Raw genomic sequence first — 25,281 nt, forward strand, 5'->3', positions numbered from 1 at the left:
GTTTCCCGCCCCTTTCCTGTATCCATCAGGTCTGACTCACCAGCCTGGACTCTGATCCTCACTCTGCCACTGCTCTCTACGGGGCCTTTAATATCCCCACCACCAGCCTCAGTTTCCTTTTCTGTTGCTAGGGCTAAGTACCTTTCCCTTTGAAGAGGGATTCCACCTCCCCCAGAGTCCTAGGAATGAGCCCCATGGAGGTCCTGTCTCTGTCCCCAAAACTTTACTGGTTGTTTAACCAGCAGACACAAGAAAGGGAGGGTAGCTCATTTTTCAAACAAAACGGTATCAGATGTGTGATTTGGTTTAAAAAAATATATTTCTGGCAATGGCTTGAGCTTTGCTCAAGAGAGAATGGGGAGGGGGAGGTGGGGGAGGGTCCGGACCCATTCCAGTGGCTTAAAAAACCCCAGATAAGTGTGTGGTGATTAAGCGCGACCATTAGCTCTAATGGGCAGTAATTGGCGATGAGAAATAATTTTCTGGGGCACAACTGCCCCTGGTGCCCCCACGCCCCGGCCCAGTGGGGGGATGGCCAAGGGGCTGATTAACTCCCAGGCAGGAGGAAATGTCGGAGGCACAAAAAGTTTCCAGATTCGAGGGTAATTGGGAGAAGTTATTTCACTTTCCACATCAGGCTGATGAAGGGCCACCCACCTGCCGCTGAGGGAGGGGCTGAACTGAGCTGCTTCCTGCCCAGGAATGAAGGGGATGGGCATGTGGGTATCCTAGGCCAAGGGGACGGGGAAGGGGCACAGTTCCCTCCTGTATTGGTGCCCGCGGTGCAACCTGGGCAAGTCATTCGTCTGCAGGACGCTGGTGCCTCACTGTCCCAGCAGGGCTGAGGATAACAGCTGCGTGAGGACGACTGTGGACCTGAGAGAAGGCAGATGCATGCAGCGAGGGAAGGGCCCCAGCACAGCTCATGGTGAGTGTGCCTCCACACAGACCCCCCATGCCTGGCCCCTCCCTCCAGACTTGCTTTTCCATCAACAGGGAGGGTCCCATCCTTCCCAGCCTTTAACTCACAGACAAACCCACAGGCAGATAGCCCCAGCAGTTCAGATCTCCTCTTCCCCAGAATGAGCCAACCAAAGGCCCCCACTGCTCGTGTGTGTGTGTATGTGTGTGTGTGTGTGTGTTCGTCACTCAGTTGTATCCAACTCTTTGCAACCCCATGGACTGTAGCCCACCAGGCTCCTGTGTCTATGAGATTCTCCAGGCAAGAATACTGGAGTGGGTAGCCAATCCATTCTCCAGGGGATCTTCCTGACCCAGGGATCGAACCCAGGTCTCCCACATTGCAGCTAGATTCTTTACCGTCTGAGCCAGGATTCAAGGAAAGACATCCCTCCTGGCTGGGGAGGGTGCAGTCTCCCTCCAGAGAGCTCAGCATGTCCAGGGAGACTAGCTGGACTCCACAGAACCCCTGTGCGTGGTGTCCAGCCTGCCCAGCAGTTTGCATGGCCAATGTGTTCATGTCTCCACCTCACCCCTCCCTGACCCCGCTCAGTCTGACCCTAGAACCAGAGCTGGTCACTTCACACAGTTAAACCAAAGCCCTGCCCATCTGCCCACTCTTTTTCTAAGGCCTGCCTCCATCCTTACCTGGGCCCCCTACTCCCCTCTCCCCCATCCAAAGCACGATCCTTCATTCCAAACCTCTCCCTCTTTCTTCCTCTGTTTCTCTCTCCCTCCTTCTCTGTCTCTGTTTCTCTCCTCTCTTCCTCTCGCTCTTTGCTCTTTCTTCCTTTTCCTCCTACCCCCACCCCATCTCTCTCTTTCTCTGGAGTGTGCATTTCACAATGGCTCTAATCCAAGTGAGGGAAATGAACATGGCTCTTGCCCTGGTGAAGCTGATGTTCTACAAGTGACCCAGGCAAGAGCGAACCAACCCACGAACCAACTCATGTCAAAGAGGTATCTACCCTGAGAATACAATGAAACATGCTCGAGGGTGGGGAGGAAACTAAGATGTGTGGTCAGAGAAGGCCTTGTTAAATAAATGAATGAATGAATGAGTAAAGGAGAGGACAAGATCGAAGATCCAACTGGGACACCTTAAAGCATAGATGCAAGGCTGTCAGGAGCGTTTCCCTCCCAGTTCATGGAAAGGGCTGTAGTGCGCTACCAGCTTCACAGGAGGCAAATGGCCAGGGCTGGGATGGCAGAGGAGAATCCAGGCATCTGCAGGCCAGGGCTTTGGCTCCAAAGTTGAGGGTATGCACTGAGCCCTCAGGATGTCTTCACCATTGGCCAGCTCTGTGACTGAGGGCCTCTCTTGGCCCCACAGTGACTCCCACTGAAAATGAGACTCAGGGTGTCACCACCCTCATGGGACAGGCAGGGTGGGGCACCTACATAGGGCTGGCTCGTACAGAGACGTTTCCAGCGACCATAGCTGCTGCCCAGGGAGCAGTGAAAAATCTGTGGACGGGCTTCAGACTTCTTGGAGGAGGGGGTTTGCCTTCTTTTTGCACAGTGTCCGTAAAAATCACAGTGACAGTGACAGGTGTGAATACTCATGCCCAGCACTGTTCTAAGCAGCTAGATATGTCTGTGTAGTCTGTCCCCAACTCCCCTGGGAGGCAGGGACTCTTATAGAATCAGAGATCAACATGGAATAACTAGTCCATATGTCTTTTGGTCCCAGGCACTTTGCCTTCTTAAATGTAATATCATGCTCACCGTGGCCTGTGAGGCAGCTTTCGCTCTGTCAATATGCCCTCTCTACAGATGAGCAGACTGAGGCTCAGGTGCATCACCCCTAGGGGCGCTGTGGAGTTCAGAGGCCTGCAGGTGCCTCTGGTGGTGACCTGGCCCTGCACACACCTGCACGAAGGGCGCCTGCGCGGCGGCAGGAGCTGGCTGGGAGGCCGGGGGCTTTCAGCAGCTCATCGGCGGAACATTTGCATGTAATTTGGGAGCGGGTCACATGTGGGAGTCATCAGGCAGAGGAAAGGCTCAATCAGGGTCTAATCACTGTCTGTTTGGAGGGGTCTGGGCCCAAGTGAAAAATGAAAATGGGCCTATTTTGCTTGAGTGACAACCATCAACGGCCACCTTTGACCTCCGCACTCAGGCTCAGGGTCTGCCTGAGTTTTAAAAACCAGTCACCGGGGAGGCCCCTCCCCCAACCCCTTTGCTCCCTGGATCTGGGCTGGTAGAATTCATTCATTCATCCCTCCTGCTTTCATTCTTTCAACAACCCAGCATCGGGCAGCATGGCAATAGTTAGGACCCTCTCTAGTGGACCTGGGGTTTGAGTCCTGACTGTGGCACTTACCTGCCAGGTGACCTTGGGCAGGTGACTGTCAGATGTCAGTGGTCCCATCTGTGGAGGGGGGTGGGGCATGTGACCCTATGAAACAGCATTCAGTAATGGCTGGTGTGGCGGGGGTCCCAGAACATGAGCAGACTGTGGGCTGCCACACTAGGGACAGGGACATTGGGCTGGGAAGGGGCTCCTGTGTGAAGGTGCAATGGAGTCCCCATCCTACAGGGGAGGGGGCTGGGGCTCAGCCTGGAAAGTACAGGGGCATCTGCCAGGTGAACCGGAAGTGGGCCATGCAGGCTGGGGATGCAGAGCTGGGAGACCTGAGAGAGGGCAGGAGTAAACATGCCTCAGGAGGGCCATCCATGGGCAGTGATGCTCAGCTAAGTCCCTACTAACTTGGAGCACAGAGTTTCTGCCCTTGGTTCACACCTGAGGGATTCCATCCACCAGGCATCCTCTGAAAATGGTCTCCCAGGAGTCCAGGGCCTTGTGAAGGGGCTCCCAGTCCTCAGGCCCTTCCCTGACACCCTCCAGGCTTGTCCAGGGGCAGACTCCTCTAAATGAAGAAATGACTGACAGCCTGAATGAGTGAAGGAATAGGTGAACCAACAAGCAAGGGTTCTGGCCCTCAAGCTCAGATCCTTGGTGACCGATCTTTTCTTAGATGTCAGGAGCACTGCAGTAGGGGCACTGTCCACCAGGACCAGCTCAGGGGGCGGGGCTGAAGCCAAAGCCTGTTGGGGGTGGACTGGGCCCAACCCGGCTGGCGCCCTGCTGTGTGAGGCTGGAGTTCCAGGTCGGGCCCTTTCAGGCTTGAGGAATTGCTCTCGGGCTGCGGCCCGGGAGGGACGCCCACTACATTAGCGCCTGCCTTGCTCCCTGATGGTGTTTATCGGGATGTGGAACGGGCCTCCAGGAAACCGTCTGGCAGCCCAGGCTTCAGCAAATGGATTGCCAATTAATCAGCATCTATTTATGAGAACGTTTAAACCATTATTAATGTAGTATAAATACGGAACCGCTGGCGGCCCAGGGTGTGTGGGTGGGGGGCCCATCTGCCTAGGAGAATGCTGCCATTACATTCCTGGGGCCTATTCCCACCCCACCCTCCTGGGCAGGGCCCCCACCCCCGCCCCCACCCCCAGGAGCCGCTGCTGCAGGTGATGGCTTCCTCCTGCCGGCTCCAAGCTGCAGGGCGGCCACCAGTTGGGGTTCTGAGCAGGCCTGCAATTGCTTCCCCACGTTGAAGGGTTTTCAACATGTTCTCACTTAAGATGTGGAGCTGCCATGTGAGGGTCAAGTCCCATCACTCAGTCACTCGGCAGAGGTCTGGCTGCAGCCCCTGCCCCCTTGGGGGAGTGTGTGTCCACTGTTGGGGAGCACTGGGCAGGTGTCCCTACATTGCCCGCTTCTTCTCTTCCCCTCCTTCACCTGCTCTGGACCCACCAGTTGCATCCCGACCATCCTGAGTATCCATCCTGGGAGGCAGCAGCCGGAGATGGGAAGGTGGGAGAGAGTGGTCAGGTATGTTCCCAGCCCCTCCCTCTGAGCAGGCCCAGCTCTCAGGCCTGGGGCTAACAGCCTCCCCTCCCAACCATCCAGAAACCCCAGCTTCTTTCCTTGCCCTGACCATACCTTCGCTTCTCTTCAGAGACACCAGCCTGCATTGTAGGTCTCCTCTTGTGTTCACACCGTCTGGGCCTTCAGTACGTGGGGGCCAACTTGACTGGCCACTCTTAGAACTGGGTGTTGGGCTGGACTCCATGAGCCAGCCATGCCTGTGGACTGAAGGTTCCCCCAGGACCCCTAGCTCCATCAGGATAGGACCAGATCCTCCACAAATCACACCTGATTCATCTTCCTCAGAATCACCTTGGCTGGTTTTCCTTTGCCATTTGCACCTATTTTACAGATAAGAGGCTGCAGCCATAGAGACACAGCAAGCCAGTACCCTTCCCAGCCCCTACCCCTAGACTGATTGGCTGTGTCCTCAGCATGGTTTGACTGTAACCTACATGGCCACATAGGTCTGTGACATGTGAATCTTTACAAATGCTTCCTACAGTTTCCCAGTTTCTCTGTTTTATGAGGAGCTTGACCTGCTTTCTCTCTCTTAGTGCTTTGCATCAAGATAACTGTACATTTGAGAATGAGGTGTCAAGAAGAGCTGTTAGCCTGAGAGGTTCCTCTGCAAAAGAGAAAAAAAAAGCTTGGCTTTGGAGCTGCATGTTATCAAATGCATACTGATTTTGAGGACATTCCCTGCTCTGGTTAATTGAGGTGCTAGCTAACCAGGCCAGCTAATGGGATGTTGAGAGCTGATTGCACAATGCTGAAGACATAGGCAGGGCCTCCGAGGCACAGCCTTCATGCTCTGAGTGGCAGGGAGCTGTCCCTCCTGTATGTAAGCTGGGAGTCACTGGGATGTGCAAAGCCCCTTCCCAGGGCCTCTGTCCTAACCCACTGCTGCCAGGCTCATGGTTTGTTGGTGGTGTATTTACCAGACAGATCCTGTGCCCCTCCAGGGTGGGGAAAGTGCCTTTACCAACTTCACATCCTGGTGCTTCAGGGAGACACTGAGAAGTATTTGCTGACTAACTGACCAACCACTTGGGAAACTTTGCTCAGAGCCATTTTCCCAGGCTCCTCTCCTCTCTCCCTGGTCATCTACTCAGATGGCCTCCCCCCACCCCACCCCCTACCCCGCGCTCTTCGTCAGCCCCCAGAGCAGGTCCAAGCCTCTGAAGCCTTAGAAGACCAAGGGGCCAGGGCTGGCTGCTCCTCATGGAGAATCTGTCTGCCACTCGCTATGGCAGGGGCAGGGGACCCTGGGGCAGGGTTTCACCCATGGGCCCTCAGCACCCCAGAAGCCGAGGCTTCTGATGTCCTGAGGCTCTCAAGCTGTCTGCTCTGGACCCCGAGCCCTGGCCCAGCCACACAGGCATGCTGGGAGGGGAGAGAACAAAGAGGCAGCATGTGCCCCTATTTTCTGGCCCCGCTCCCCCGCCCCCCATTAGCCGAGCGAGGATTGTTTATATTACAGCAGGAATTATTCCAGCCCTAATCAGAGGCCCTGCGAGGTTTCGGCATTCGAGGTATTTCTTTACCCAAGGACACTCTCCAATCCTATAATTTCCATTTCCCCAGACGCCCCTGATTGAAAGCAAACATTTTATATTTGGAAAGGAAAAGGGCCATGTGCTATTCATAGCCCAGCCAGGCTGTCCAAGCGGGGCAAGGGGGCGGGCCTGGTGGGATGGACGGATCTGAGAGGGCAGAAGGGGCGTGGGCTGGGTCCCTGGGGTTGAGGGGGTGGGCAGACCCTAGAGCACTATGCCATGGGGAGGCTGAGGACAAGGTGGGGAATATGAGCCCCTTTTTCCTCTTCCATTTCCTCACTGCCTCACCGAGTAGCTCCCACTATTTTTTCCAGGTAAAGACATGGATACCCCCAGTCTTGGAATGGGGCTGAATAAAGTATTAGTACTGTAATTCGGTATGGTCATGGGGCCCCTGGTCTCCACTTTGGGCTCAGCCAAGGTCCCAGGACCAGCTCCTATGTCTCTTCCCGGCACTGCGTACCCCTCCCAGATTACTTACCTGCCATGACCCCAGACCTTCTCAGGGACCAAGAGGCGCACCAAGGTCACTGCTAGCCTCCAGGCCTGGTCTCTGCCCTCACCTTTCTCTCCTGACGCAGGGTCTCCCCTCTTGCTATGTGTCAAAGGTCCAGGCAACGACCATGTGTCCCTTACTGGGACCATGGTCCCCCCTAAGTAGCTGATGTGTATCTAGCCCTTTCTGCATGCCCGATACTGCTAAGCCTTTTCTAAGATACTTATATTAATCCTTTGAAGCAGACATTATTGTTATTCCATTTTATGGGTCCCGTTTCTGTTTTCTTGCATCTCAGTGTCTCACTGCTTGCTTCCTAAGGCCAGTGAGATAAACTGAGGCATGTGTTCAGGTCACAGCTCACCTGGTATATGCTAAGTGATAGGCATTTGATTCGCATTTGAATGAATGCATCTCAGGGCAGCAGGGACACAGCGGGAAGCTTTGTTTCCCTCTGTATTAAATCTGTACTGTTCAATGATTGAGAAATAATTTTTTTCTTAAAATTTAATTTTTATTTTTATCAAAGTAATTCATACTTAGTTTTGTTAGCTGCTTTATTGAGTATAATTTATGTACAATAAAATGCACATAAAATTCCTGCGAGTGTCCGCTGCTCCTGCGCAACCGCTGGTGCAGCATGACTGCCGCTCCATGACCGCCTCCTGGTGTCCACGGACCCACCACTGAGATGATGTGTGGTGCGCCCCCCACCAAGCAGCTGGCCACGGCTGAGATCCAGGCCATTGCTGACAAAGTGAAGTCTCCGCTGGAAGAGAAGGAAAACAAGAAGTTCCCGGTGTTCAACGCTGTGGAGTTCAAAAGCCAAGGGGTTGCTGGGAGGACCTTCTTCACCAAGGTTCAAATGGATGATGACTTCGTGCACATTCAAGTGTTGGAAAGCCTTCCACAGGAGAACAAGCCAGTGGCCTTGACCAGCTACCAGATCCACAAAGGCAGACAAGACGAAGTGACGTGCTTCTAGTCCTGATTTTACACAGAGTCCATCTCCCACGTGGGTCTCGCCTCTGCAAACTTGACTGGGACCACAGACGGTGCCACTTGGGGTGGGGGTGAGACCCACATCTTGGGGGTCTCTGTTCCTAGCTTTCGTTGTGTTCATTTTTTCCCCATCCAATAAATGATCCTAACTAAATTACTTTCAAGGAGGGCTTCTGTTATCTTTAAATACATACATACATATATATATATATATATATTCTGTCTTCACACAAAAATGTAAAAAATTGATTGCTTTTTGAAAAAGCTTTATTGTTGATATAATTCACATATGATACAATTCACCTACTTAAAGCATCCTAGTCAATGTTTTTTGGCATATTACATTATTTTCAATTGTAGTGAAATGTGTACAGCATAAAATTTTCAATATTAATCACTCTAAGTACAAAATTCAGTGGCAGCACTTATACTCACAATGTTGTGAAACCAAACAGAAACTGTACCCATTAAACATTAACTCCACAATCCCCACTCCTCTCAGTCCCTGGCACTCACTTCTTTCTGCTTCATTGACTACACTAAAGCCTTTGATTGTGTGGATCACAACAAACTATGGAAAATTCTTCAAGAGGTGGGAATACCAGACCACCTTACCTGCCTCCTGAGAACCCTGTATGCAGGACAAGAAGCAACAGTTAGAACTGGACATGGAAAAATGGACTGGTTTCAAACTGGGAAAGGAGTACATCAAGGCTGTATATTGATACCCTGCTTATTTAACTTATATGCAGAGTACATCATGCGAAATGCCAGGCTGGATGAATCACAAGCTGGAATCAAGATTGCTGGGAGAAAGATCAGTAACTTTAGATATGCAGATGGCACCATGCTTAAGGCAGAAAGCAAAGAGGAACTAAAGAGCCTCTTTATGAAAGTGAAAGAGGAGAGTGAAAAAGCTGGCTTAAAACTCAACATTCAAAAAACAAAGATCATGGCATCCAGTCCCATCACTTCATGGGAAATAGATGGGGAAACAATGGAGACAGTGACAAACTTTATTTTCTTGGGCTCCAAAATCACTGCAGATGGTAACTACAGCCATGAAATTAAAAGATACTTGCTCCTTGGAAGAAAATCTATGACCAATCTACACAGCATATTAAAAAGCAGAGACATTACTTTGCCAACAAAGGTCCATCTAGTCAAAGCTATAGTTTCTCCAGTAGTCATGTGTGAATGTGACAGTTGAACTGTAAAGAAAGCTGAGCACCGAAGAATTGATGCTTTTGAACTGTGGTGTTGGAGAAGACTCTGGAGAGTCCCCTGGACTGCAAGGAGATCCAACCAGTTTATCCTAAAGGAAACCAGTCCTGAATATTCATTGGAAGGTGAATGAATTGGATGCTGAAGCTGAAACTCCAATACTTTGACCATTTGATGCAAAGAACTGACTCACTAGAAAAGACCCTGATGCTGGAAAGGTTGAAGGTGGGAGGAGAAGGGGACGACAGAGGATGAGATGGTTGGATGGCATCACTGACTCGATGGACATGAGTTTGAGCAAGCTCTGGGAGATGGTGATGGACAGGGAAACCTGGCGTGTTGTAGTCCATGGGATTGCAAAGAGTCAGACATGACTGAGCAACTGAACCGAACTGAACCGAGTAAGTATGAATCAGTATCTCATCCTGGCTTTGATTTGCATTTTCTTGAGGCTGAGAGGCCCTCCACTCCTGGGTGGCAGATCAGCTCCAGGGCAGACAGCGATTACTGGGTAGAAGATAGGCCCTAGGGTGGCCAGCAGCAGCAAAGAGGCTGGGAAGCTCCAGCCTCCCTGGACTCCCTTCCCAGCCACTCCAGCAGGGCCTTTGCCACCATCCTGGGCCGCACACTGACCAACACCCAACAGCCAGTGAAAGTTTACACACTCAACGAGCACCAGCTGTGGGACTACCAGGGCACTGGGCATATTGTCCAGCTACATGGAGTGGTGAAGGCATGTCCCTGCTAGTTAGGGCCTCACAAAATGTGGTCCACTGGAGAAGGGAATGGCAAACCACTTCAGTATTCTTGCCTTGAGAACTCCATGAACAGTATAAAAAGGTAAAAAGATATGACACTGAAAGATGAGCTCCCCCATCCCCACCTACGGTCGATAGGTGTGCGATATGCTACTGGAGCAGAGCAGAGAAATAGCTACAGAAAGAATGAAGAGGCTGAGCCAAAGCAGAAATGACACACAGTTGTGTTTGTCTGATGGTGAAAGTAAAGTCCAACACTGTAAAGAATAATATTGCAAAGGAACCTGTAAGGTCCATGAATCAAGGTAAATTGGATGTGGTCAAACAGGAGATGGCAAGAACAAACATCCACATTTTAGGAATCAGTGAACTAAAATGGATGGGAATGGGTGAATTTAATTCAGATGATCATTATATCTATAGCTGTGGGCAAGAATCCCTTACAAAAAAAGGAGTATCCCTCATAGGCAACAAAAGAGTCCAAAATGCAGTACTCAAAATGGCTGCAATCTCAAAAATGACAGAATGATCTTGGTTCGTTTCTAAGGCAAACCATTCAACATCACAGAAATCCAACTCTATGCCCCAGTAGCTCAGTAAAGAATCTGCCTGTAATGCAGGAGACCCTGGTTCGATTCCTGGGTCAGGAAGATCCACTGGAGGAGGGATAGGCTACCCACTCCAGTATTCCTTTGTGGCTCAGCTGGTAAAGAATCTGCCTGTGATGTGGGAGACCTAGGTTTGTTCCCTGGGTTGGGAAGATTCCTGTAGGAGGTGCATGACAACTCAGTTCAGTATTCTTGCCTGGAGAATTCCGTGGACTATACAGTCCATAGGATCACAAAGAGTTGGACGTGACTGAGCAACTTCCACTTTCACTTTCATGCCCCAACCACTAATGCTGAAGAAGATGAAGTTGAATGATTCTATGAAGACTTACAAGACCTTTTAAAACTAATGCCAAAGAAAGATGTCCTTTTCATTATAGGGGACTGGAATACAAAAGTAGAAAATCGACAGATACCTGGAATAACAAGCAAGTTTCGCCTTAGAGTACAAAATGAAGCAGGGCAAAAGCTAACAAAGTTTTGCCAAGAGAACACATTGGTCATAGCAAACACCCTCTTCCAACAACACGAGACAACTCTACACATGGACATCACCAGATGGTCACTACTGAAATCAGATTGATTATATCCTTTACCGTCAAAGATGGAGAAGCTCTATACAGTCAGCAAAAGCAGGCCTGGAGCTAACTGTAGCTCAGATCATCAGTTCCTTATTGCAAAATTCAGGCTCAAATCAAGGTAAGTAGGGAAAACCAGTAGCCTATTCAGGTATGACCTACATTAAATCCCTTATGATTATACAGTGGAGGTGACAAATAGATTCAAGTGACTAAATCTGGTAGACAGGGTGCCTGAAGAACTCCAGACAGAGGTTTGTAACATTGTAGAGGAGGTGGTGACCAAAATCATCCCCAAGAAAAAGAAATGCAAGAAGGCAAAGTGGTTGTCTGAGAAGTTCTTACAAATAGCTGAGAAAAGAAGAGAAAAGAAAAGCAAAGGAAAGTGGAAAGATATTTGCAACTCAATGCAGAGTTCCTGAGAATAGCAAGGAGAGAGAAGAAAGCCTTCTAAAGTGAACAATGAAAAGAAATAGAGGGGAAAAAACAGAATGGGAAAGACTAGAGATGTCTATAAGAAAATTGGAGATACCAGGGGAACATTTCATGCAAAGAGAAGCATAATAAAGGACAAAAACGGCAAGGACCTAATAGAAGCAGAAGATATTAAGAAGAGGTGGGAAGAATATACAGAAGAACTGTACAAAATAGCTCTTAAAAGACAGGCATTCTGGAGTGTGAAGTCAAGTGGGCCTTAGGAAGCATTACTATGAACAAAGCTAGTGGAAGTGATGGAATTCCAGTTGCTGCTGCTGTTGCTGAGTCACTTCAGTCGTGTCTGACTCTGTGTGACCCCATAGACGGCAGCCCACCAGGCTGCCCCGTCCCTGGGATTCCCCAGGCAAGAACACCAGAATGGGTTGCCATTTCCTTCTCCAAAGCATGAAAGTGAAAAGTGAAAGTGAAGTCGTTCAGTCGTGTCTGACCCTCAGCGACCCCATGGACTGCAGCCTTCCAGGCTCCTCCATCCATGGGATTTTCCAGGCAAGAGTACTGGAGTGGGGTGCCATTGCCTTCTCCGGAATTCCAGTTGAGCTATTTCAAATCCTAAAAGATGATGCTGTGAAAGTACTGCACTCAATATGTGAGCAAATTTGGAAAGCTCAGCAGTGGCCACAGGACTGGAAAAGGTCAGTTTTCATTTCAATCCCAAAGAAAGGCAATGCCAAAGAATGTTCAAATTACCATACAATTGCACTCATTTCACATGCTAGCAAGATTATGCTCAAAATCCATCAAGCTAGACTTCAGCAATATGTGAACTGAAAGCTTTGATGTACAAGCTGGATTTAGAAAAGGCAGAGGAACCAGAGATCAAATTGCTAACATTTACTGGATCATAGAAAAAGCAAGAGAATTAAAAAAAAAAAAAAATCTACTTCTGCTTCATTGATTATTCTAAAGTCTATGACTGTGTGGATCACAACAAACTGTGGGAAGTTCTTAAAGAGAAGGAATACCAGACCACCTTACCGGCCTCCTGAGCAACCTGTATGCAGGTCAAGAAGCAACAGTTAGAAATGGACATGGAACAACAGACTGGTTCCAAATTTGGAAAGGAGTACATTAAGGCTGTATATTGTCACCCTAGTTATTTAACTTACATGCAGAGTTCAGTTCAGTTCAGTTACTCAGTCATGTCCGACTCTTTGCGATCCCATGAATCTCAGCATGCCAGGCCTCCCTGTCCATCAGCAACTCCCAGAGTTCACCCAAACTCATGTGCATCAAGTCAGTGATGCCATCCAGCCATCTCATCCTCTGTCATCCCCTTCTCCTCCTGCCCCCAATCCCTCCCAGCATCAGGGTCGTTTCCAACGAGTCAACTCTTCACATGAGGTGGCCAAAGTACTGGAGTTTCAGCCTCAGCATCAGTCCTTCCAATGAACACCCAGAACTGGTTTCCTTTAGGATGGACTGGTTGGATCTCCTTGCAGTCCAAGGGACTCTCAAGAGTCTTCCCCAACACCACAGTTCAAAAGCATCAATTCTTCGGTGCTCAGCCTTCTTCACAGTCCAACTCTCACGTCCATACATAACCACTGGAAAAACCATAGCCTTGACTAGATGGACCTTTGTTGGCAAAGTAATATCTCTGCTTTTTAGTATGCTATCTACGTTGGTTGTCTTTTAATTTCATGGCTGCAGTCACCATCTGCAGTGATTTTGGAGCCTAAAAAATAAAGTCTGATACTGTTTCCACTGTTTCCCCATCTATTTCCCATGAAGTGATGGAACCAGATGCCATGATCTTAGATTTCTGAATGTTGAGCTTTAAACCAACTTTTTCACTTTCCTTTTTCACTTTCATCAAGAAGGTTTTTAGTTCCTCTTCACTTTCTGCCATAAGCGTGGTGTTATCTGCATACCTGAGGTTATTGATATTTCTCCCAGCAATCTTGATTCCAGCTTGTGCTTCATCCAGCCCAGAGTTTCTCATGATGTATTCTGCATAGAAGTTAAATAAGCAGGGTGACAATATACAGCCTTGATGTACTCCTTTTCCTATTTGGAACCAATCTGTTGTTCTATGTCCAGTTCTAACTGTTGCTTTCTGACCTGCACACAGGTTTCTCAAGAAGCAGGTCAGGTAGTCTGGTATTCCCATCTCTTTCAGAATTTTCCACAGTTTATTGTGAGTGATCCACACAGTCAAAAGTTTTGGCATAGTCAATAAAGCAGAAATAGATGTTTTTCTGGAACTCTCTCACTTTTTCAATGATCCAGTGAATGTTGGCAATTTGATCTCTGGTTCCTATGCCTTTTCTAAAACCAGCTTGAACATCTGGAAGTTCATGGTTCACGTATTGCTGAAGCCTGGCCTGGAGAATTTTGAGCATTACTTTACTGGCATGTGAGATGAGTGCAATTGTGCAGTAGTTTGAGCATTCTTTGGCATTGCCTTTCCTTGGGATTGGAATGAAAACTGACCTTTTCTAGTCCTGTTGCCACTGCTGAGTTTTCCAAATTTGCTGGCATATTGAGTGCAGCACTTTCACAGCATCATCTTTCAGGATTTGAAATAGCTCAACTGGAATTCCATCACCTCCACTAGCTTTGTTCGTAGTGAGGCTTTCTAAGGCCCACTTGACTTCGCATTCCAGGATGTCTGGCTCTAGGTGAGTGATCACACCATCATGATTATCTGGGTCATGAAGATCTTTTTTGTACAGTTCTTCTGTGAATTCTTGCCTCCTCTTCTTAATATCTTCTGCTTCTGTTAGCTCCATACCATTTCTGTCCTTTATTGAGCCCATCTTTGCATGAAATGTTCCCTTGGTATCTCTAATTTTGTTGAAGAGATCTCTAGTCTTTCCCATTCTATTGTTTTCCTCTATTTCTTTGCATTGATCGCTGAGGAGGGCTTTCTCATCTTTCCTTGCTATTCTTTTGAACTCTGCATTCGAATGGGAATATCTTTCCTTTTCTCTTTTGCTTTTCGCTTCTCTTCTTTTAACATGCAGAGTATATCATGTGAAATGCCAGGCTGGATGACTCACAAGCTGGAATCAAGATTGCTGGGAGAAATATCAGCAATCAGGTATTTAGATGATACTACTTTAATCACAGAAAGCAAAGAGGAACTAAAGAGCCTCTTGATGAAGGTGAAAGAGGAGAGTGGAAAAGCTGGCTTAAAACTCAACATTCAAAAAACAAAGATCATGGCACCTAGTCCCATCATTTCATGGCAAATAGATGGGGTAAAAATGAAAACAGTGTCAGGTTTCATTTTCTTGGGTTCCAAAATCACTGCAGATGGTGACTACAGCCATCAAATTAAAAGATGCTTGCTCCTTGGAAGGGGCTTCCCTGGTGGCTCAGCTGGTAAAGAATCTGCCTGCAATGAAAGAGACCTGGGTTTGATCCCTGGGTTCGGAAGATCCCCTGGAGAAGGGAAAGGCTACCCACTCCAGTATTCTTGCTTGGAGAATTCCAGGGACTGTATAGACCATGGGGTCGCAAAGAGTTGGTCATGACTGAGGAGAAAAGCTATGACAAACCTAGACAGCATATTAAAAAGCAGAGGCATCATTTTGCTGGCAAAGGTCCATATTATCAAAGCTATGGTTTTTCCAGTAGTCATGTGTGGATGTGAAATTTGGAACATAAAGTAGGCTGAGTGCCAAAGAATTGATGCTTTTGAACTCCAGTGCTGGAGAAGACTCTTGAGAGTCCCTTGGACAGCAGGAAGATCAAACCAGTCAATCTATAGGAAATCAACCCTGAATATTCATTGGAAGGACTGATGCTGAAGCTGAAGCTCCAATACCTTGGCCAACTGAAGGAAACAGCCAACTCTTTGGAAGAGTCTGATGATAGGAACGATTGAGGGCAGGAGGAGAAGTGGGTGACAGAGGATGAAATGATTGGATGGCATCACCAACTCAATGGACATGAGTTTAAGCAAACTCAGGAAGACAGTGAAGGACAGGGAAGCCTGGTGTGCTGCAGTTCATGGGGTCACAAAGAGTCAGACATGATTTAGTGACTGAACAACAGCAATGATGTTAAGCATTCTTTTATGTATTTTCATGTTGGTCATTTGTATATCTTCATTGGAGAAATGTCTATTTAAATCCTTTGCCTGATTTTTAATTGGGTTGTTTGTTGTTTTTATTATTGAGTTGTAGGAGTTCTTTATATATTCTGAATATTAAGCCCTTATGAGATACATGACTTACAAATGCTTTCTTCTAATTTGCAGATTGTCTTTTAAACTTTCATGATGAACTTGATATGTTTTGACACACTCATTATCTGTCTATCTATTTGTCTATCATCCGTCTACATGGAGACTTCACTACAATCAAAATGCTAAACAGCCTCAAAGTTTGTCATAATCAGCTTTTATTTTTCACTCAGCACAATTATATGGAAAATTATTCACATTGTTGTGTATATCTATACTTCATTCCTTTTTTATTACTGAGCAGTATTCAATAGGATGAATATACCACAGTTTGTTTATCCAGTTATTCATTGAAGGACATTTGATCTGGTTTGGTTCCAATTTTGAGCTTTTATTTTTGGTTATTAAAGTTGCTCTGAACATCCATATATAAGTCTTTGTGAGGACTCATGTTTTTATTTCTCTTGGATAAATACTTATAGATGGAACTGCTGGGTCACATGTTAATTTTATGTTTAATTCTTTGAGGAACCATCCAACTCTTTGCCAAAGTAGTCACACAATTTTACGTTCCCACCAGTAGCATATGAGAGTGCCAATTTCTCTACATTTTTGCTAATACTTACTACTATATTCTTTTGATTATAACCATTCTAGTGAGTATGAAGTGCTATCTCATGGTTTTCATTGATTTTTCCCTGATGGCTAATGAGGGTGAGATCCTTTTACATTCTTATTGGCTATTTGTATGTTTGCCTTAGAGAAATGTCTATTCAAATGTTTTGCCCATTTTTAAATTGAGTTATTTGGTTTCTAAATTATTGAGTAGTAGAGGTCTTTGTATGTTCTAGATACAATTCCCTTATAGGATTTGCAACTGTCTTATCCCAGTTTGTGTTTCTCTTTTTACTTCCTTGATGGTGTTCTTTTAAGCACAGAAAGTTTTAATTTTGATGATATCCAGTCTTTTTCTTTTGTTGCTAACTCTTCTGATGTCATATCAAAGAAATCATTTCTTAATCCAAGGTTGTGAAGAGTTACACTGATGTTTTCTTCAAAGACATATAGTTTTAGCTCTTACATTCAGACTTCTGATCCATTTTGAGTTAATTTTTGTATATGGTGTGAAGTAGAGATCCAAATTTATCCTTTGCAGTGTGGATCTATAGTTGCTGAAGCACCATTTGTTAAAAAGCTTATTCTTTATTGAATCATGTTATAGAAAATCAATTGGCTGTAAATATCAGGGCTCACTTCTGGGTTCTCAGTTCTGGTCCCTTGATCTACATTTCTCTCCTATGTCAGCACCACCCTATCTTGGTTACTATAGTTTTGTAGTAAATTTTGAAATGGGGAAAAGTGGGTCCTCCAACTTTGGACTTTTTCAAGATTATTGTGGCTATCCTGGGTCCCTTAAATTTCTATATGAATTTTAAGATCAACTGGTTAATTTCTGAAAAGAACTCAACTAGGATTTTGATAGGGATTACATTGAACCTATGGATTATTTGGGATAGTATTGGCATTATAACAAGATTAAGTCTTTCATTCATAAACCTGAATCAGGTGAAAGACACGTCTTTCCATTTATTTGGGTCTTCTTTAATTTTTTTCATTAATAATTTTCAGTTTTCAGAGTAGAAGTTTTATACTACTTTTGTTAAATTTATTAAGTTTTTTTCTTTTTGATGTTGTTACATCAAATTGTTAGAATTGTTTAGAAATATTTAATTTTTATATATTGATCTTGTATTCTACAACCTTGATGAACTTATTTATTCTAATGGATTAGCTCTTTTTCAAATGTTTGGTAGAATTTATCAGTGAAACCATTTGGTCTTGGATTTATTTTTGTGAATTTTTTTTTATTACTAAGTCATTCTCTTTACTTGTATAAGTCTATTCAGTTTTTCTCTTTCTTCTTTTTCTTCATTTTTATTGAGGTATAATTGGCCATTATATTAGTTTCAAGGTGATTTGATATTTGATAATGATTTGACATTTATATATATTGTGAAATGATCACCACAGTAAGTTTATTTCTTTCTGAGTCAGATTTAGTTGTTTTTCTTTCTAGGAATTTGTTCATTTCATCTAAGTTATCTAATTTGTGGCAAACTGTTGTTCGTAGTATTATCTTATAATTATTTTTGTTTCTATAAGGCCGGTAGTTATGTACCTTCTTTTTTTCCTGATTTCAGTAATTTTAGAATTTTCTTTTTTTTTCCTTGTCAATCTAGCTTAAGGTCTGTCAACTTAGTGAGACTCTTCTGAGAACCAATACTTGGTTTAGTTTGATTTTCTCTATTGTTTTTCTATTTCATTAATTGCCACTGTAATACTTATTTTATCCCTGCTGGTTGCTTTGAGTTCAGTTTGCACTTCTTATTTGTAGGTTCTTAAGGTGGAGAGTTGTTGGTTTGAGGTCTGTCTTATTTCATGTAATTTATACCTATAAATTGCACCCTAAGCACTTCTTTAGCTGCATCCCAGAAGTTTTCTTGCTATTTTTATCTTTATTCATCTCAAAGTATTTTCTAATTTTCTTTATGATTTCTTCTTGACCCATTTACATTTATTATGTTATTTAATTTCCAAACTTTTGTGAATGTCTCAAATTTCTTCCTAATTTCCAATTTTATTCCATTTTGAGGAGATCATAGTTTGTAAGATGTTAACCCTTTTAAATTAATTGAGGTTTGTTTTATAACCTACCCTATGTAGAATGTTTCATGTATGCTTGAGAAAAAAAATGTGCATTCTGCTCCTGTTAGGTGTTCTATGGATATGAATTAGGTCTAATTTGTATATATTGTTATTCTGGTCTCTATTCTTGTTGATCTTCTCCTTGGTTGTTCCATCCAGTAATGAAAGTACAGCATTAAAGTCTCTGATGATTATTGTTGAATTATCTATCTCTACCCTCAACTCTGTCAGCCTTTGCTTCATGTATTTCAGGGCTCTGTTGTTAGGGGCATCAGTTCAGTTCAGTTCAGTTGCTCAGTCATGTCCAACTCTTTGCAACCCCATGAACCACAGCACGCCAGGCCTCCCTGTCCATCACCAACTCCCGGAGTTCACTCAAACCCATGTCCATTGAGTCGGTGATGCCATCCAACCATCTCATCCCTGTCGTCCCCTTCTCCTCATGCCCTCAATCTTTCCCAGCATCAGGGTCTTTTCAAAGGAGTCAGCTTTCACATCAGCTGGCCAAAGTATTGGAGTTTCAGCTTCAACATCAGTCCTTCCAGTGAACACGCAGGACTGATCTTTAGGATGGACTGGTTGGATCTCCTTGCAGTCCAAGGGACTCTCAAGAGTCTTCCCCAACACCACAGTTCAAAAGCATCAGTTCTTCAGCACTCAGCTTTCTTTATAGTCCAACTCTCATATCCATACATGACCACTGGAAAAACCATAGGTGCATACATGTTCATAATTGTTATAACTTCCTGATGGATTGATATTCATATCACTAGAAAATGTCCCTCTGTGTTTAGTAAAAAATCTTAAAGCTATTTTGTCTGATATTAGCATAGTCATTTCAACTTTCTTACGGTTGCTGTATGCATAATATATCTCTTTTCATTTTTTTACTTCCAATCTGTTGGATCTCTGAATCAAATATATTTCCTACGGCCAGCATGTATATAGTTGGGTGATTTTTTTTAATCCACTATAACAATCCCACATGCTGTGATTCATGGGGTCGCAAAGAGTCGGACATGACTGAGCGACTGAACTGAACTGAACTGACAATCCCTGCCTTTTGGTTGGACTGCTTAATTCATTCACATTAATGTAATTGTTAGTATAGTTGGATTTACATCTGCCATTTTACTTTTGTTTACTCTATATCTTTTTACTTCTTTTGTTCCTCCTTTACTTCTTTCTTTTGCATGAACTGAATGTTTTCTCATATAACATTTTAATTCCTTTAATGACTCTCTATTCTGTCTCATTATTTCTTTAGTGGTTGCTGTAGGACCTACTGTATACATCTTATAATAATCTGCTTCAGATTTCTAAAAACTTGATTCCAGTGAGCTATAGAAATGTTATTCCTAGATAGCTCTTTCTCTTTTTGTGCTATTATTGTTATACTTATTACATCTATATATGTTACTAAACCAACAGGAGGCAGTGATCAAGACCATCCCCAAGAAAAAGAAATGCAAATATGCAAAATGGTTGTCTGAGGAGGCCTTACAAATAGCTGAGAAATGAAAATAAGTTAAAGGAAAAGGAGAAAAGGAAAGATATACCCATTTGAATGCAGAGTTCCAAAGAATAGCAAGGAGAGATAAGAAAGCCTTCCTCAGTAATCAATGCAAAGACATAGAGGAAAACAATAGAACAGGAAAGACTAGAGATCTCTTTAAGAAAATTAGAGATACCAAGGGAATATTTCATGCAAAGATGGGCACAATAAAGGACAGAAATGGTATGGACCTAACAGAAGCAGAAGATATTAAGGAGAGGTGGCAAGAATACACAGAAGAACTATGCAAAAAAAGATCTTCATGACCCAGATAACCGTGATGGTACGATCACTCACTTAGAGCCAGACATCCTGGAATGTGAAGTCAAGTGGGCCTTAGGAAGCATCACTATGAACAAAGCTAGTGGAGGTGATGAAATTCCAGTTAAGCTATTTCAAATCCTAAAAAATGATGCTGTGAAAGTGCTGCACTCAATATGCCAGCAAATTTGGAAAATTCAGCAGTGGCCACAGGACTGGAAAAGATCAGTTTTCATTTCAATCCCAAAGAAAGGCAATGCCAAAGAATAGTCAAACTACCACATAATTGTACTCATCTCACACACTAGCAAAGTAAAGCTCAAAATTATCCAAGCCAGGTTTCAATAGTACATGAACTGTGAACTTCCAGATGTTCAAGCTGGATTTAGAAAAGGCAGAGGAACCAGATATCAAATTGCTGACATTCACTGGATCATGGAAAAAGCAAGAGAGTTCCAGAAAAGCATCTACTTCTGCTTTATCGACTATGCCAAAGCCTTTGACTGTGTGGATCACAACAAACAGAGGAAAATTCTTCAAGAGATGGGAATACCAAACCACCTGACCTGCTCCTGAGAAATCTGTATGCAGGTCAAGAACAACAGTTAGAACTGGACATGGAACAACAGACTGGTTCCAAATTGGGAAAGGAGTACATCAAGGCTGTATATTATCACCCTGATTATTTAGTTTATATGCAAAGTATATCATGTGAAATGCTGGGCTGGATGAAGCACAAGATGGAATCAAGATTGCTGGGAGAAATATCAATAACCTCAGATATGCAGATGACACCACTCTTATGACAGAAAATGAAGAAGAATTAAAGAACTTCTTGATGAAAGTGAAAGAGGAGAGTGAAAAAGTTGGCTTAAAACTCAGCATTCAGAAAACTAAGATCATGGCATCCAGTCCCATCACTTCAAGTCAAATAGATGGGGAAACAATGGAAACAGTGACAGACTTTATTTTGGGGGGCTCCAAAATCACTGCAGATGGTGACTGAGGCATGAAATTAAAAGACACTTGCTCCTTGGAAGAAAAGTTATGACCAACCTAGACAGCATATTAAAAAGCAGAGACATTGCTTTGCCAACAAAGGTCCATCTAGTCGGAGAAGGCAATGGCACCCACTCCAGTATTCTTGCCTGGAAAATCCCATGGACAGAGGAGCCTGGAAGGCTGCAGTCCATGAGGTCGCTGAGGGTCGGACATGACTGAACGACTTCACTTTCACTTTTCACTTTCATGCATTGGAAAAGGAAATGGCAACCCACTCCAGTGTTCTTGCCTGGAGAATCCCAGGGACAGGGGAGCCTGGTGGGCTGCCATCTATGGGGTCGCACAGAGTCAGACACAACTAAAGTGACTTAGCAGCAGCAGCAGCAGTCAAAGCTATGGTTTTTCCAGTAGTCATGTACAGATATGAGAGTTGGGCTATAAAGAAAGCTGAGTGCTGAAGAATTGATGCTTTTGAACTGTGGTTTTGGAGAAGACTCTTCAGAATCTCATGGACTTCGAGGAGATCCAATCAGTCAATCCTAAAGGAAATCAGTCACTGGAAAGACTGAAGCTGAACTCCAATACTTTGGCCACCTGATGTGAAGAGCTGACTCACTGGAAAAGACCCTGATGCTGGGAAAGATTGAAGCAGAAGGAAAAGGGGACGACAGGGATGAGATGGTTGGATGGCATCACCAACTCAATGGACATGAGTTTGAGCAAGCTCCAGGAGTTGGTGATGGATAGGGAAGCCTGACATGCTGCAGTCCGTGGGGTCGCAAAGAGTTGAACATGACTGAGCAACTGAACTGAACTGAACCAACAGTACACTGTAATAATTTCTATTTTATATATATAGAGAAGCTGAGAAAAGAAAGGAGAACAAGTTTGTATTACTGAGTTGTTATATTTACTTCATTATTTAGTATTTCTGTTTTTCTTCATGAATTCTCATGGGTTCAAATTACAATCTGGTATCATTTTCCTGCTGTAATATAGCTCAGCTCTTTTTCACCTCATTTGTGATGTTGTTGTCATAAATATAACATATGTGTCACACCAATGCATTTGTATACAAGTTATTTCATACAGATGCTTTTTAAAATCAGTTAAGAGAAGAAAGAAAAATACAAAATTTTTGGTATAATTTTCTAATAATTACATACTTACCTTAAATAGATTCTTTATGTTGATTATGATTTTCATCTGCATTTATTTTATTTTGGCCTTAAGAACTTCTTTTAACATTTCTTATAAGTTGGGCTGCTAACACCAAATTCTTTTTTTATTTACCCAAGAATGTTTTTATTTCACTTTCATTTTTGAAAGATAGTTTTGCTGGGTAAAAAATTCATTTTCTCTTGTTGCTGTGAAGATTTTGTCTTTCAGCATTTTTACTATGATGTATCTGGGTGTGAATTTCTTTGTTATTATCCTAATTGGAATTTGTTGAGCAAATTCCATGAATATGGAACTACATTTCATGTATATGTAGTTTACAGTTTTTCATCAGTTGGGAATTTTTCAACCATTATTCCTTCTAATGTTATTTCAGTTTCTTTTTCTTCTCCTCATAGTATTTCCATTACACATATGTTCATGTGCTTAAAAGTGTCCCACATTTTTCTGAGGCTCTGTTCAATTTTCCACCTTCTATTTTCTCTGTTTTTTTCAACTGTCTAATTTCTACAGTGAACTCCAGGAGTTGGTGATGGACAGGGAGGCCTGGCGTGCTGCAATTCATGGGGTCACAAAGAGTCGGACACAACTGAGCGACTGATCTGATCTGATCTGGTCTTTAAATTCACTGATTCTTTCTTTTGCCAGTACAAATCTGGTTAAGCCCCTCTAATAAATCATTTGATTCATTTTATTATACTTTTCCAGAGAAGGCAATGGCCCCCCACTCCAGTACTCTTGCCTGGAAAATCCCATGGATGGAGGAGCCTGGAAGGCTGCAGTCCATGGATTCGCTGAGGGTCGGAAACGACTAAGCGACTTCACTTTCACTTTTCACTTTCATGAAAGAGAAGGAAATGGCAACCCACTCCAGTGTTCTTGCCTGGAGAATCCCAGGGACGGGGGAGCCTGGTGGGCTGCTGTCTATGGGGTCGCACAGAGTCAGACACGACTGAAGTGACTTAGCAGCAGCAGCAGCATTATACTTTTCAACTCCAGAATTTTCATTTGGTTCTTTTTGAATAGTTTTTATGTCTATTGACAGTGTCTACTTGATGAAACATTGTCTTCATATCTTCCTTAAGTTCTTGAAGCATGGTTTTTCCTCTTGTCTTTGAACATATCTATAATGGTGACCTTGAAGTCTTTGTTAAAAATGACATATGGACCTTCTCAGAAGCACTTTTTCCTTCTTTTCTTTTTTCTGTTTAAAAATGTTCTTGTTTCTTTGTGTGTTTTATAATTTTTTTGTGTGGAAAACTTGGTATTTTAGGTAATAAATTTTATCAAGTTTTGACTGCCCTTCCTCTCTGAAGGGCTTATTTTTGTTTTGTTATTTGTTTGGTGACTTGACTATTTTAGTGAAGTCTACTTCCCTCACAGCATGAAGCCATTGCTGTTGCTCCTCTGGGGGCAGAGCCTTGGACATATACAAAGTGACCCTGGATGAGAGAGGTTTTAGCAGGGCTCTCTCTGACTCTTTCTCTGATTTCTCTGTTAGTCTATCTTCTTCATTTGATATTACTCTCTATCCTTTAGGAGCCACTAAGTACCAACTGGTTGCTTTATAGTTTTGGCAATGCCCTTGGATATTTATTTCTCCAGTCTGATCCAATTAAAGTTGGACAAGAGTAGATTTTCAGGCAAGTCTTTGAGGTTTGTTTTGTTTCCAGAGGGTCTTCTGTCTTTTTCCCCGGTTCTCTCTAGTGAGCTACATGGTTATGATTTAGCTGAAAAGTGAAAGTGAAAATAAGTCTCTCAGTGGTGTCTGACTCCTTGAGGCCCCATGGACTCTAGCCTGCTAAGCTCCTCTGTCTATGGGAATTCTCCAGGAAAGAATACTGAAGCAGGTTGTCATGCACCTTCTCAAGGAATCTTCCCAATCCAGGGATCAAACCCAGGTCTCCCACATTGCAGGTGGATTCTTTACCATCAGGGAAGCCCAAGAATACTGGAGTGGGTAGCCTATCCCTTCTCCAGGGGATCTTTCTGACACAGAAATCAAACCAGGGTCTCCTGCATTGCAGGTGGATTCTTTACCAGCTGAACTGATTTAGCTAGCTGCTCCTAGTTTTAAGAGGAGCTACAGTTCTTGAGAGCAACTTTAGACTTAAACTTCTCCTCTTTTCAAGTATCAGTTACTTTGTGGAGAGCTTTGGAGATCTCTTTTCTTATGGGCTACCTTTCTCCTGTACACAGTATCTAATTTACTCTTCTGGGCTCTGAATGGGGCAGTAGCCTCTGGTCTTCATGATTTGTCCTTCTTGACCCAGAAACTCTGTCCTAAGTTAGGGATGATTAGAACTCTAGTATTCTTGATCTGCTGTGCCTGCTGCTGCTGCTGCTAAGTCGCTTCAGTCGTGTCTGACTCTGTGTGACCCCATAGATGGCAGCCCACCAGGCCCCACCGTCCCTGGGATTCTCCAGGCAAGAACACTGGAGTGGGTGGCCATTTCCTCCTCCAATGCATGAAAGTGAAAAGTGAAAGTGAAGTCGTTCAGTGGTGTCCGACTCTTAGTGACCCCATAGACTGCAGCCTACCAGGCTCCTCCATCCATGGGATTTTCCAGGCAAGAGTACTGGAGTGGGGTGCCATTCTCCCCTGCTGTGCCTAGGGAAGAGCTTCTGTCCTATAGATGCAAAGCTGGTGGGAAAAGGGAACTCTTGACCTCTCAGCCACACTCAACAGGACTTCTTCAAAATGGAATTTCAGGGGATTAGATTCAAGGATTAGAAATCAAGACTGCCCTTCTTGATGAGGTATAGTAAGACTTGGTTGGAAGCTGAAGGGAGAGGGAGCATCATCTTCTTGGCCACGCTCACCCAGAATGGAGCAGAGCATCCATTAAAGCTGAGAGTGGAGATAGAGAGAAGAAATGGCTCAAA

General features: G+C 44.3%; 1 protein-coding gene across 3 annotated transcripts; it reads left to right on the plus strand.

Annotated features, from left to right (window-relative positions):
- The first annotated feature begins 232 nt into the window (after positions 1 to 232).
- On the plus strand, positions 233 to 8,039 carry LOC147367597 (cystatin-B-like). 3 transcript variants are annotated; one of them, XM_086414451.1, is made up of 3 exons: positions 233 to 928; positions 4,727 to 4,801; positions 7,611 to 8,039. In XM_086414451.1, exons 1-3 carry the CDS (start codon positions 926 to 928, stop codon positions 7,875 to 7,877), a joined length of 345 nt encoding a protein of 114 aa, XP_086270577.1. In that variant the 5' UTR covers positions 233 to 925; the 3' UTR covers positions 7,878 to 8,039. The 3 variants fall into 3 exon arrangements, with proteins under 3 accessions (XP_086270577.1, XP_086270578.1, XP_086270579.1); XM_086414452.1 differs by having other exon boundaries at positions 245 to 928; positions 7,614 to 8,039; XM_086414453.1 differs by lacking the exons at positions 233 to 928; positions 4,727 to 4,801 and having other exon boundaries at positions 7,455 to 8,039.
- The last annotated feature ends 17,242 nt before the right edge of the window (positions 8,040 to 25,281 follow it).

Source organism: Bos grunniens, chromosome 8 (assembly GCF_055505025.1).
Source record: "Bos grunniens cultivar Pamir isolate PY7600 chromosome 8, Bosgru_T2T1.0, whole genome shotgun sequence".
Classification (NCBI taxonomy): Eukaryota; Metazoa; Chordata; class Mammalia; order Artiodactyla; family Bovidae; genus Bos; species Bos grunniens.